Source organism: Argiope bruennichi, chromosome 5, assembly GCF_947563725.1.
Source record: "Argiope bruennichi chromosome 5, qqArgBrue1.1, whole genome shotgun sequence".
NCBI classification, from domain to species: domain Eukaryota; kingdom Metazoa; phylum Arthropoda; class Arachnida; order Araneae; family Araneidae; genus Argiope; species Argiope bruennichi.
Window position 1 is genome coordinate 64,701,223 of NC_079155.1, and position 12,746 is coordinate 64,713,968.

The following is a 12,746-nucleotide window of genomic DNA, read 5'->3' on the forward strand; positions in this document are numbered from 1 at the left end:
AATGTCTTCATTTTAAAAAACCGGATGAATTAAACTTTGCAAGAACGGACTAACAGATCAATTTATGCATGGATCAGAATAACGAAATCATTGCAATTTGTAATTTATACACATGTGCACATATATTTCTTTAGAAAAATCTGAACATCACTTACTTCGAAACCATAAATATCAACCTTCTTTTAGTAACTTGAGAGATTTAAAAATTTTGAAGTATTATTTCATTTGTCTTTTGAAACTTATGTCCTAATCTCGTAACATAATATAGAGAAGAAATCTACTACAGTTATTATTTGAAAACAACTGATATGTGACTATATTTGGGATAGCGTTTTGAAAAACGCACTAAAATAACTAATTTTTTGGAATTTTTTTGCATAAGAATGAAAATACATCTATAAAACCAAAATATACTTGTTAAATGACAAAAGTTTTTTTAGAAATGTGTACAATAAGTGTAAAGCAAAGCTTATTTATTTAAGAGTTTATCAAATGATTTGCTTAAAATTTTGCAAATAACTGAAGAAATACTTGCAAATAACTGAAGTGTTACCAAGTTCTTTAATTAAAAAATAAAATGTGTTTCTATTTCCTTTTTTAATTTTGTGACTATAAATAAATCGACTATAAATAATACGAGCTTTTCAGTTTTTTTTTTTTTTTTTCGCATTATGAAGCATTGAAACAATCCTGGAAAATTTTAAATTAATAGATTACTGTTCTCTAGTTCAGAAATTGCGGAATATATTGAGAAATTATTATAAAACATTTGAACAAGAAATATGCCTTAGATTTTAATTTATGAGGCATATCGTAAGAAAATTCTACCAAATATTCGAATTAAAGAAATTAGAATTTAAAGAAGTAAAATAGTATTAAAATAAATATAAAACTAAAAAAATGATTTAAAGACAAAATTCGATTGGTTTTATAAGTAAAAATGTTCGAATAAAAATTAAATAATATCAAGTAAATATTAAATAAAGAATTTAGATTTCCACAAAACAATTTACTTTTTAACATAGCTAAATTTTAGAATAACCTTAAATCTTGATGCACAAGTAACATTTTAATACATAAAAGCTATAAAAGTGCAGCTTTCTCAAATGAAAAATAAACTTTTGCTTTTAAATGAGAAAAAAATAAACTAACCTTTAGGTCCATGTCCACGGGAAGAGTCAACAGAGTTTCTTCTAAAAAATGACGTACGTGCTATATTCATTGCAGAAAACACTGAAAAAAAATAATAAGGACTTACAATATTGTTATCGTCACTAAATTCATAATTCCACAAAAATAAAAATGTTGCATAAATGCAAAGAATTAGCAAAAATGAGGATCTGGGCATTATATGTTTTATATAAATTTGACAAATATTGCTAGAATATTTTAATTTAGCGTTTTCACTCGTTTCTTTCAATTTAGAAAATGTGAAGAGTTTCTAAAGTCCAAGCAGAATGCACGTTTCTTTAAATGAGATTAAAATTAATTTATAGTATTTTGTTCATTTTGGAAATCAGAAGTTGATTATTTTAGAAGCTCCTCAATATTTTAACCTGATATTATTTATGTTGTTGCTGATTTCGTTCAACATTGTACTATACTTTATCTTAACAAGCAAAAGAAGCATTTTTCTCCCAAAAAAAGTTACCACCAACCTGAAACTTCTGAGTTCAGTCCCAAGGTTATTGCTTATGGATTAATTACAGTTAATGAATGAAAAATCCCATCCTGTTTATGGATATTTTTAAAACAGGGACGGTTCTTCTCTTTAAAATAAGCAAATCTGCTAAAACAATTAATTAAAAAAATGTTCTTTAGTGTGAATTTCTGAAAAGTCACTGAATAATTAAACATTTATTAGCTACTTATCATCTATATGAATGGAAAAAATAGAAAGATTAGTTAGTCCAAAGTTATCAGCGTTGTACAAACTTAAAATAACATTAATTTAACCTTTTCTTTTAAATTATATTTTAAGAGTTAACTTTACAACTGATTCAATGACTAATTTCAGACTCTTTTTTTATTCTTATTGAAATTATTTAAACTAAACTTGCTAAGTTTAGGCTTATTCATAAATATAGTTAATAGAACTGAATTTAAGAGCTGAGAATTTAAAAATATATATTTCAAATTAATAAGAAACTTAAAAATTAATTAATTGCACAGAAATAACACGGTATTCGAAAGACGTCACATATCTATTATTTTGTAGATTTCTGATTTAGAAGGAATGTTATTTTTAAAAAAATTCTAATTAGTAAAAAAAAATCAACATTTAGCAATACTTCATCACAACCATTACTTTCTACCCGCTGAGATTTCTCGAAAGGATTTCATCAAAAAACACAGATCGCGGGCAATGATTTCTCATTTCAAGGTCTTCCAAACTAATTGCGTCAAAGGCAAGCTGTAATCTGCTTGCAATGCTACTCTTTCTTTTTTCTATATGAAAAAAATTAGTCCATTTATTCAATAACTTTTAGCAAAAACTAGCTCTGAAAGAAACTCATCAAGAGTGATTTTGAAATTTATCAAGCAGTGACGTAAACTGTTGCAACTTTTACCACCTGGGTCAAACGTGCGATAAGTAACGTTCTTTTTAAGCTATATGAAATGCACAAACCTCAAAATGAAATAATAGCTGAATTCAGTGAAAAACTTAAATTATCTATATTGTAAAATACAATATTACAAAGCATTTTTTCTTGCTTTTCTATTATCAAAATTGTTGATAACATCATTGAAAACCATTTCGCAATTTATTTTAAATGGATAAAATCTCAAAACTCTTCTATAGTAAATTAATTTTAATCCATTTTAATTTGGAGGAAAAACAACTCTCACAACTTGTGACATTCTCAGCAATTATTAAATATATTCTTAAAATCAAAATAATACTTAAACAGGGTTTTTTTTTAATCTTATGATTTTCAATGAACTGCAACTTCAAGAGGATTTTCTTTTCATGTTTTCTTTTTGATCTTCACAAGTAATAACATAAATAAAAATTAATTTTGAATCCTTTCTACTTTCCATATGGAATTCCTTTTCGTTACCATCATCATTTAATTAGCATCATTGATAAATTGGATGGCAGAAGAAAAACAGATTTCTCAAAAAGAATACGTAGCAGTTGAAAATATAAACTGGGCATTTGAAATACGGAGTAAAGTAAAAAAGTCATCTGACTTAGAATTTAAACACATACGTTTCAGATCTTCCGTGCATTCTTCATTTAACTCCCTCGACATCTGAAGGTAATCGACAAAATGGCACTCCCGTCCGATGGTCTTTCTTTATATACCGACATCTTATTGACGAAAAGCGAAGAATATTGATTAGTTATATTGGATATTTTTATGATCATGATGCCGGAATAGGGCGCTCTTCTTACTTTAAGATTGTTTTTCTGCATATCTAACTGAGTTACCCTTTTTCGAAGTGCCGCCCACAGGTGGATCGTTTTTTCGTTCCTGCCCCCTTTGATCTACGCCGCTGATCGTAAACATTTGTAAATTAGCCATACACTATAATCACATTTAAATAATAAATGTATATTTTGATAATTTTAGAAATTTAGAATTTGTTGCTTCAGTTTCAACGTAGATGCAATTGTGTTTTATGCTCAAAAACTTTACAATCTTTTCACTTCAGTCTTTAAACACACAATTGAATATATTTAATTTATTCTTTAGCTTAGACAATTTCCCAGTAGATATAAAACAAAAAAAATTATAAAAACAGAAAAAAATAAAAAATGTAAACATTTTGAAAAAGATTCAATACATATTTGAAACAATTTTGCACATTATAATTTTTTTAAGTTGGCAATGTTATAATCATAAAGAGAGTAATAAAATTTTAATCAATTTTATAAACAGTGTAACAATCTATACAATTCATAGTCAAATAAAATAAGTATCCCTTTAATATAAGAATTTAGATATACATATTTAAACTTTAAAAAATCTCTAAAAATAACTTTTAATTTTGAAAAATTCACGATAGTTATTATACATAATTTAACACTCAAAACTCAAATACTAAAAGTTTTATTTAGATCCATAATTTAAAATAATATAGGCATAAAACGTAAAGTATCACGTAAAATATTTTCAATCTTTTAAATTTATAATTATTATCATTAAAACTATTAAAGATTTGAAAATATGAATAATCTGATCGTCAGACATAAAAAGATGCATACCTTATTAAACATAACAGTAATGCATTGTTAATACATTTTTAAATTTACATATCAAACTGTACTAAGTGTAAAATTAAAACTTTTAAAATGTCATAAATTGATCATATTTTATAATTTTACATAAGACCTTACTTAGTATTCAAAAGAACAAAAAAAAAAAAAAAAAAAAAAAAAAAGATAATTTACTTACCACTTTTCTTTACCATTGTGTAAGATAATTCAGCATTTATACTGCCTGCAAGAGAATCTTTATTAAAGGAGATGCATTCAGTTCGTAAATGATTTTCTTCCCTACAGTGACGACAGAAAAAAGTGACTGTAAACACCTTATCTTTTAAATGTACACCATCGAGTAAATTTTTTGGTAGTGAATTTTTGTTTTCTATGAGTTGTAGGATGACTCTGTAGTTTTGGGTTGGGATTTTTCTATCATCAATCCGAACTTCTGTGACATATATATCCGATATTCTTCCCCTCAAACTCATTAAGTATTTTAATTTATCAAATTCGTGAAAATTTTCATGAGCATATTCACGTGCACCGTGAACAGTCAAATTTGTAACAATAGGATAAATATAGTACAATTCACTTCTTATCTGTAATTTCTTTAATTCTATCAATTTTCTTACCGGGGAATACTGATAAAAATATATTTTTTGTCCCGATGAGTCATTAAAACTAAGCTCTATATCAACTTCTGAGACTACTTCAGTCACTTTTTTCATGGCTTCTTTGGTTAAGTGTTTTGGCAACTTATAAATAACTACAGCAAGATTGGGATTTTGCGTACATTCCATCCTGAAATATTCAATAATATTTGATTTGATAAATTAGAGTAATCAGAAGTTGATTTGGAATTTCGATCTCTAACTAATGCATTCCCGGTATCTAACGAACAGCATCAAATGAAATCCAGTAAACGGTATATTTTTTCCATTTTCCACGTAATACAAAATTAACTTTGTCTGGCCAGAAAATGTTGTCCCAAGTCATCTAGAAGCTTGGCACAGCAAAACTGTTTCAGAAAGTACCTAAAGTTATCACTCTGCTGAACGCACTGAAGAGCAAACCGTCGAAAACTGAAGTAAACAGTCGAGGCTCAATGTTCTCACGTAACGGACCGAGAAAAAAAAATTGTTCTCCCATATTTTATGACAGCGATAGATAATGTTAGGCGAATCACTTGAAGATACTTACAAAAAGAAGTGAAACCGGTTACACACTGCTTGTTTACCAATTAAAATCACAACTTGAGGGGGATAGAAATGGGGGGAGTGAAAATGCTAGGTGTAACAAACAACCTTCAATGCATTTTGATGTGGGGTTAAAAACCTGAGCCTACATCTCGGATCTTCCTTTGCTTTTTTTTTTTCTTCTTATATGGATAATTTTCTTGCTATATCCTATGTGCCTTTGAAAAATTCATTTAAATATTAAATTGAAAATCGAAATTTTTGGTTAAAATTTTTATTTTATCAAAGTCAGGTGCCTTTTTCTTCTCAATGAGTAATGTTACGTGTTTTAAACTTTAAAATTTAGAAAAAGTATCTTCTCGCTTTTTTTTTTTTCATATTTTCAGTTATTGAACATTTGGTTTGGTTTAGTTTCTTACGGCATAAGAGACTTGAAGTTCATTATGCTGCATCAAGCATGAATATAATATAATAGCAATGTGAAAGTAAAAAACTGTTAAAAAAAAGAAAATGATGGAATTTCCTTTAAAATATGAACAATATTAATTAAGGGAATAAAATGTAATGAATTTTAAAAATTCAAAAAGATGAACAAGAGGTATTTTATGAAGTAAAATTGACAACAAAATTGAAAATGTTTTTAAAAAATCGCAAATGCTGATGAGCATTTAAATGTGAGCATCCTGACAATATATGGCAAATATACATTTGATAATTGTATCTCGAACACATTGGTAGTTTTTCATTTAGTAACAGAATATGAGGTCATTTACTAAAAAAGTATGTAGTTTATATTCCGAGGAAGTTACGATAATGAAACCCATATACCGAAACCATGGCATAAACTGTAAGCCTTTTCAGGATAGATACTCACAAAAAATTGCCTTCTATCATTTTTAGTTGCATTTCTTTTAGCATATCCTGAAATATTCTTTGGTTTCATTAAGAAAAATAAACTGAAAATCTTCCAAATAACTTTCGTATAAAATCTCGTGATAAAAATATTAATTATTATTATTAAGTACAATAATAATTACAGAATGATTCTAGGGCAATTACATGGTCTGATATTTATCTCTAAAATATCAAAAACAAAATCTGATAATCTGCTGATAAAGTGCTGTAAGAGTTTTCTATTTTTTTTTTCTTAACTCTTTAAAATAAGTTTTAAGGATTCATAAGAGAAAACCAGTTAATAAAATAAATATCATTGTGGCTACATTTTTCTTTAAAGAGAATATTTTTTTAAAAAATATTGTTTTGTTATGAATAGGTTTAATAGGAATATAATAAAGTAATGCAAAAGCATAATAGAAACAAGCCTAATTAAACAAGAAATAAAAAAATAAGATTAAAATTTTGACATTAGCATAAAAATAGTATATATTTTGATGTATATATAATTTCTTTAAGAATACTTTTCGTTATATGAAAAATACTTACTTCAGATTTTATTAAAAAAATTGTTTTAATTTTTAAAACGACAATAATAAAAAGAGACTAAACTTTTCATAATGGATACAACACACTTGATGTTGGGAAGCCTTTACTTATGATTGGGCAAGTAAGCTGTCTGGATGCATTAAAAGAACGTAACAAAGAGTATCTAAAACTCACATTCTAAGCGATTTATTGAATACCAGTGCGCTTGACATTTTTTTTTTGAACTGATAAGAGCCAACCATTTATATTGAGACAAACATTATCTGCCACTTCATTAGCTAAAAAAATTGTCTTATTTAAGTTTTCACTCGCTTGTACAAAGGCTGTGGAGAAAATTATTTACTAAATTACTTAATTATGAAATTGAAAATATTGTTATTTCTGTTGACAAGAAGGGATCTTGAGAAATTCTCCCATTAAGGCTAATAACAAGTGAAGTTCAAAGCATTTTCTGTTTAAATAAAGATGATTAAATTTTCATTAGGTGATTTTTATTAAGGAACATCTACTTAGATTCTTTGTCATGATTGTTAGCGAATGAGATTTCGATCAAATTGCGAATAGTTATAAAAATAAACTCTTCTTTTTTTACAATTAAATAAAAATAAGTGTATAGTATTAAGATACTTAAAACTGCTTAAAATAAAATTTTTGATTCGCATCATAGAACTAAGACATACTTAATCTAAATATTCTCCAACTGTTTTTCTGAAAAGTTTTTCGAAAAGAACATTACCTAAAAACATCATCATATAAAATAAAGTAAGAAAAAAGAGATATTGCCTTACGCACACACAAATATTATTCCAGAGTACAATGTTTTTTTCATGGCTACATAATTTTCTTGTTTGTCAGAGATATTTTCGACCTTTAATGAAACTGCCCTGTTTATGTCAAGGGTAATTTATCAGAGTGTGCCATTTTTGTAGCTACTGAAGTCCAGCAATAGCCATTTGAAACCACACAGTCACATTGCTAATATTGTTTCAAAGTATTGGTTTTCAATATTCATTGCTTTTAAGTTATTATCATATACTTAGATCTTGGATATTCGATACATAGCGTTTCTTCTTTTATATGTATTTTCCTTGGCTTATAACACTTTAAATTCGTACTTATCAAACATTTCTAGATATAACAGTAAATTATCGATTTTCACAGTTTTTGCTTCAAAACAACATGATAATAAGCTCGTTAGGATGGAGCAAAAGAAGCGATGTTTGTAATATTGAGTTCTAATAGAGTTCAAATGTTGCCTCTTCGTATGTTAATCAATAGAAAAACATCCAAAACAAATTAACCTTTAATCTTCAACTCATGCAAAGCGTCAAAAGCTTGGGGAAAATGTTTTAAATAAAATGACACATATTACTGTTTTGAGTTTCTATTTCTGTATTGAATTTTTATTGGTCTCTAAATCATTCATTTTCGCATGCTGGTGATGAAATATTATATTTAAAAGCAACACACTATAGTTTAAATTGACTCATATTGAATTCACTTTTATTGAAGTACGTCATCTTTTAGAAAGTTTGATATCGGCACTAAATGCGAACAAAGAATTTTTTTCAATACGCATTACTTCATTGAGATATCTTAAATACTAAGTTTTTCAAGTTTTTCTTCTCATCTTTATAAAGTTGCTATTGCCGAACAATAATAGCGAGCAACGGTATAATTAATAAGTAGATTTTTTTCAGTTCATGGTTATTGAAGGATGCGTAACGAGACAAAAATGTATGCTTGAATACTTTTCTGTACTAATTCATTTTGTATTTCTAAACTAAATGTCACCGTTTAAATTTGTGACAAGCACTTCTAAATTTAGAAATAAGCTTACTTTTGCAAATTTTATGGATAAAAGCTCTGTATAAGCTTTTAGGAACACAAGAGAAAACATTTGGTAATAGACACTTTTACAAATGCAAACTGAATTAAAAGTTAATTTTTTTTAGATTTTTTATCAACTTATACAGAAATTTGTTTTCATATTCTAGCCAAAATTATTTATGGAAACTTTGTAATCAGAAATATATGCTTAGAGGCAATATTTTGGGAAATAAATATTTGTTCTACTTTTTTAGGAGTACTCTCCATATATATAGTATTTTATGAAATGACAAGCTATCGAACAACGGAAGAACCGGCTTACAGTAATAAAGGGAATATATTTCAATTTTAGACAAGATAATTCTGCATTTCAATAAAATATAGGAGATACAATGTATCAAATATTAAGGAAAAAAGAATACATTACATGATTCCTAAGCCCGATAAACGATATTTTGATGAGATAACATTGGGGAGCTGAATCTGGTAAATAATGATATAGTAATAAAGATAAGCACTGCAAAATAATGATATTGGAATAAATGAATACGAAATTATTGGATGTGATAGCACAGCAACAAACAGTGGCTAGAAAACTCATACTATTACAACATGGAGATTAAGAGGCGATTGCAGCGATTCATTCACTTGCTGCTATTCAACGAGCAACCATTCAGACATTTATGTGATTTCTCAGACGGAGAAACAAATATACCAATATCAACTCTGGGAAATTCAGAAAAAAAAAAAAAGCCAAAAGAAATGGCCACATTGTGAGAAAGTAATTGTTTTAAATTTATAAATAAATGAATCAAATAAAATCAAAGTAAATAAAATTAGTGTTAGTTAAGACCAGAAGTACTTATTGGATATTATAAGAGCAATTCAGATGTGACATTGTGGTCCATATCGCTGTGATAAATCTTAGCTCTCTCTGTTAATGCCAATGGTTAACATGTGCCAAACAGGTCTTAAACAAGTCCTATTAACGAAATCAAGATAATTTTAAGTTGCAATATGAAGACTTTTGACCTAATTTAAAACGTGCCGTGAGATTTATAAATATAATTTTTCTATCAACAAACAACTAAAATGATGTACTTGGGTATTATTAAAAATCAAAAACAATATATGTAAATTTTTAAAGTAAAGGCAGATTTTAATATGATTTTTTGCCAAAGCGTAGACCGTCTACGAGAATTGAAAATTCAAAGTATAGTTTTCTCCTATTCTTTTTTCCAATGATTTTCATGAAAATATACAACTTGACCCTGATTCGATATTCGAAAAATCGATTTATTTTCGCTCCGTCTTAATGTTCACGCAAAGTACCGATCAGTTACATATTTACCTTTGAACTATAGTTGGAGCAGAAATAAAATCTCTTTTGTTTTTGCGATTGTAATTTCAAATCCTTGACAGACTCTGAAATGAAAGAAATGCCTATAATTTTTTTTTTCATTATTAACTATTTACATATTTTGTCAAATAGATTCTCGAGATTGAATAAAATCATAGATAAATTATAACACAGGCGAAGTTTCTCAAATCCTTTATAAAAATTATTGAAATTCGTACAACTGAAGGATTTCAACTTTTATGAGTTGCCGACTTGTCCTTTAGTCCCTTAAAGCAAGCACAGAATTCTTTAAATTTTTCATAAATAAAGTAGAATTGTAGTTTATGTGTAATCCACTAGTCATTAAATAAAACATATCATACAATTTCCTAAACTTTTTCTCTACTCTAGTAAATTTAATTTTACTTTTCCTTCCGATTACTCTACGTTAAGATAATTAAAAGCTTCATTCTCAACGCCTAGGAAATAGCTGGCTAATTTGAACCATCGTCTTGATTAACCGGAGAAGTAAAATTCTATTGATTTAAGCCAGAATAGTTATAATAACGCAATCTATTCAAATAATAATTTCAATTAAGTATGATTATTTGTCATAAGACAACTAAAATGAAGTATTTGGACACTATACACTTGGAAACTATATGAAAACTTGGACAGAAGCCTCAGTCTGTATAATTTTACAGTAAAAGTAAATTTCGGTTTAAAAAAATTATTTTTTCAAACGTTTTGGCCTTTGAGCGAACGGACGATTCAAGGTATAATTTTTAGGAAGATTTTTCCGTTGATTAACATGCAGCATGAATTTTTGAGTTTCGGTAGAATTTAATAATTGAAACTTCGACTTCTTTTACTCCGCTCAAATGCCTATATCTGAATGCCTAATATCTATATTTATCTAACTTCAGGAAATTAAAAAAAATACTTTCAACTTAAGATACTTACAAAATATTTTGATAATTAAAAATTATCTTAAAAACATTTTAATATTTATAGTTTTTAACTTTATATTATCTAAATAAATTTAAAAAAAACTATCATAGAAAGTGGCTTACTTTGAGACTCAGATTTAAATTATGAGTCCAGAAAAATCGTTTTGAATCAACTATTCATAACATAATTTATTTTTCATATTTTTAATACCGATAAGCCTTTAATAAAAATTTCCCATGAAAGTCCTAACTAATGGATCCTATAAGTATTTTGGACATTTATAATTTAAATTTCATTTTAAAATACCTTATATGGTCTCTCTATTAATTATATATCGATGTGGTAATCATCGTTTCTCTGTTTTATTGTTCCAAATATTCTACTTTTATATTCTTTAATATTTACTTTTGATTTTCTATTCCATGAAATGCGTACTGATAATTTTTTCCATTTTATGTGACTCATTCAATTATTAACATTTTAGTATTAATTTAATAGCGAAATATAACTATGAAGTTTCAAGATTGGATTCAGTTATATGGGAAATTTTTCAGTAACTGTACTAGTCTTTAAAATACAAAATCCCTGTATAAATGAAATCTGAAAACATATTTGCACAATGTATCAATGTGTATTTTGAACTCACCTAAAGTGTCATTAGGATTCCGTGCTTGAAAAATTTTGTGTTTTTGCCCTTTCCTCATTAAACACTAAGAATATTAAAAGATTTATCGTTATTTGTTAATGTATGGAATACAGTTCAAATTTGGAACAGATTAAATCTTAAAAGATCTTCACATTGGCTTGGTGGAGAAATTTGAATTGTTTTGTGTCTTTTCAATCGTGTGTGCTCGTTTTTTGATAGAATTTACAATTCCGAAATCTATTTCCAGTATTTGCTGTAAAGCTTTAAATGAGGTATTTACATGACACTTGGAATCAAAAGAGTTATCTCAAATAATTCCTGGAAACAGTTTTTAAGTTTCGTAACAAAATGAAAATAAAATAACTCGTAGAAATTGCATAATTTTATATGATTGAAATTTTTATGCTCTTATATTTACTAAAGAATTATCTAAATCAACAGCGTATGTATTCTGCTTTCTCCTTGACAATCAGTTATTGAGCCAATAAATCACGAACAAATCAAAGCTTCAGAATTACACAAATTTGTTAATTGTTATCTGTCAAAAATGCAGCACATTTATGTTTGAATTTTCTTCATTTACTTCTTGCCTTTACTTTAAGTTAATTCTTTTCAACACCCTTCAAGCAAGTTTATTTACTGAAAGCTCTTAGAATTTTTCAAGCGTATCTAAGGAAAATTAAATAATTTTCTGATGAACATTGAGCACTGAAGTGAAAGTGATTTGTCTTTATTGACCTGACCTTACAGACAACATTTATTTTGTAAAAAGCTTACAGGCACAGTGGGTGGGCGGAGAGTGTAAAAATACAGCCGGTCTTGGGAAATGATGACACAACAAATTTTATCGTATTTTTTGTTGATCAAATACAACAAGGAGATTAAAAATTAAAAACATGAGTGGGGAACTTCTTATCTTGCGTCGCCATCAATTAATGTTTTTTTATCTGTTTCTGGCTCCCAAACCAATTCAAAAGGACAATTATAATTGCATATAAATATGGCACATCTATATAGCAATTTTTTCATATTTTTAATATTTATAGAATAAACAATAAAGTATTCGAAGCAGTCACCTTTTTAACAGTCCGGCACAAACATTTTTTGTACGGCACAATAATTTTAGTTCCA

At 27.3% G+C, this 12,746-nt stretch overlaps 1 protein-coding gene across 7 annotated transcripts in view; it reads right to left on the minus strand.

Annotated features, from left to right (window-relative positions):
• The window catches only part of LOC129969712 (kinesin-related protein 4-like), a 67,901-nt gene extending 62,602 nt beyond the window's left edge, over nucleotides 1–5,299 (minus strand). For 6 of the 7 annotated variants that reach the window (XR_008784554.1, XR_008784553.1, XM_056084410.1 and 3 more), the window contains exons 1-2: nucleotides 4,404–5,298; nucleotides 1,153–1,233 (exon numbers count right to left, since the gene is read on the minus strand). Coding sequence is in view for 5 of the 7 variants with exons in the window: in XM_056084410.1 (XP_055940385.1) it covers nucleotides 1,153–1,233; nucleotides 4,404–5,010 (688 nt within the window). In the remaining 2 variants the exon portion in view is untranslated. Of the gene's footprint in view, nucleotides 1–1,152; nucleotides 1,234–4,403 lie in introns of all 7 variants that reach the window. The other variant, XM_056084412.1, reaches the window with a different exon arrangement.
• Nucleotides 5,300–12,746: the final 7,447 nt, after the last annotated feature.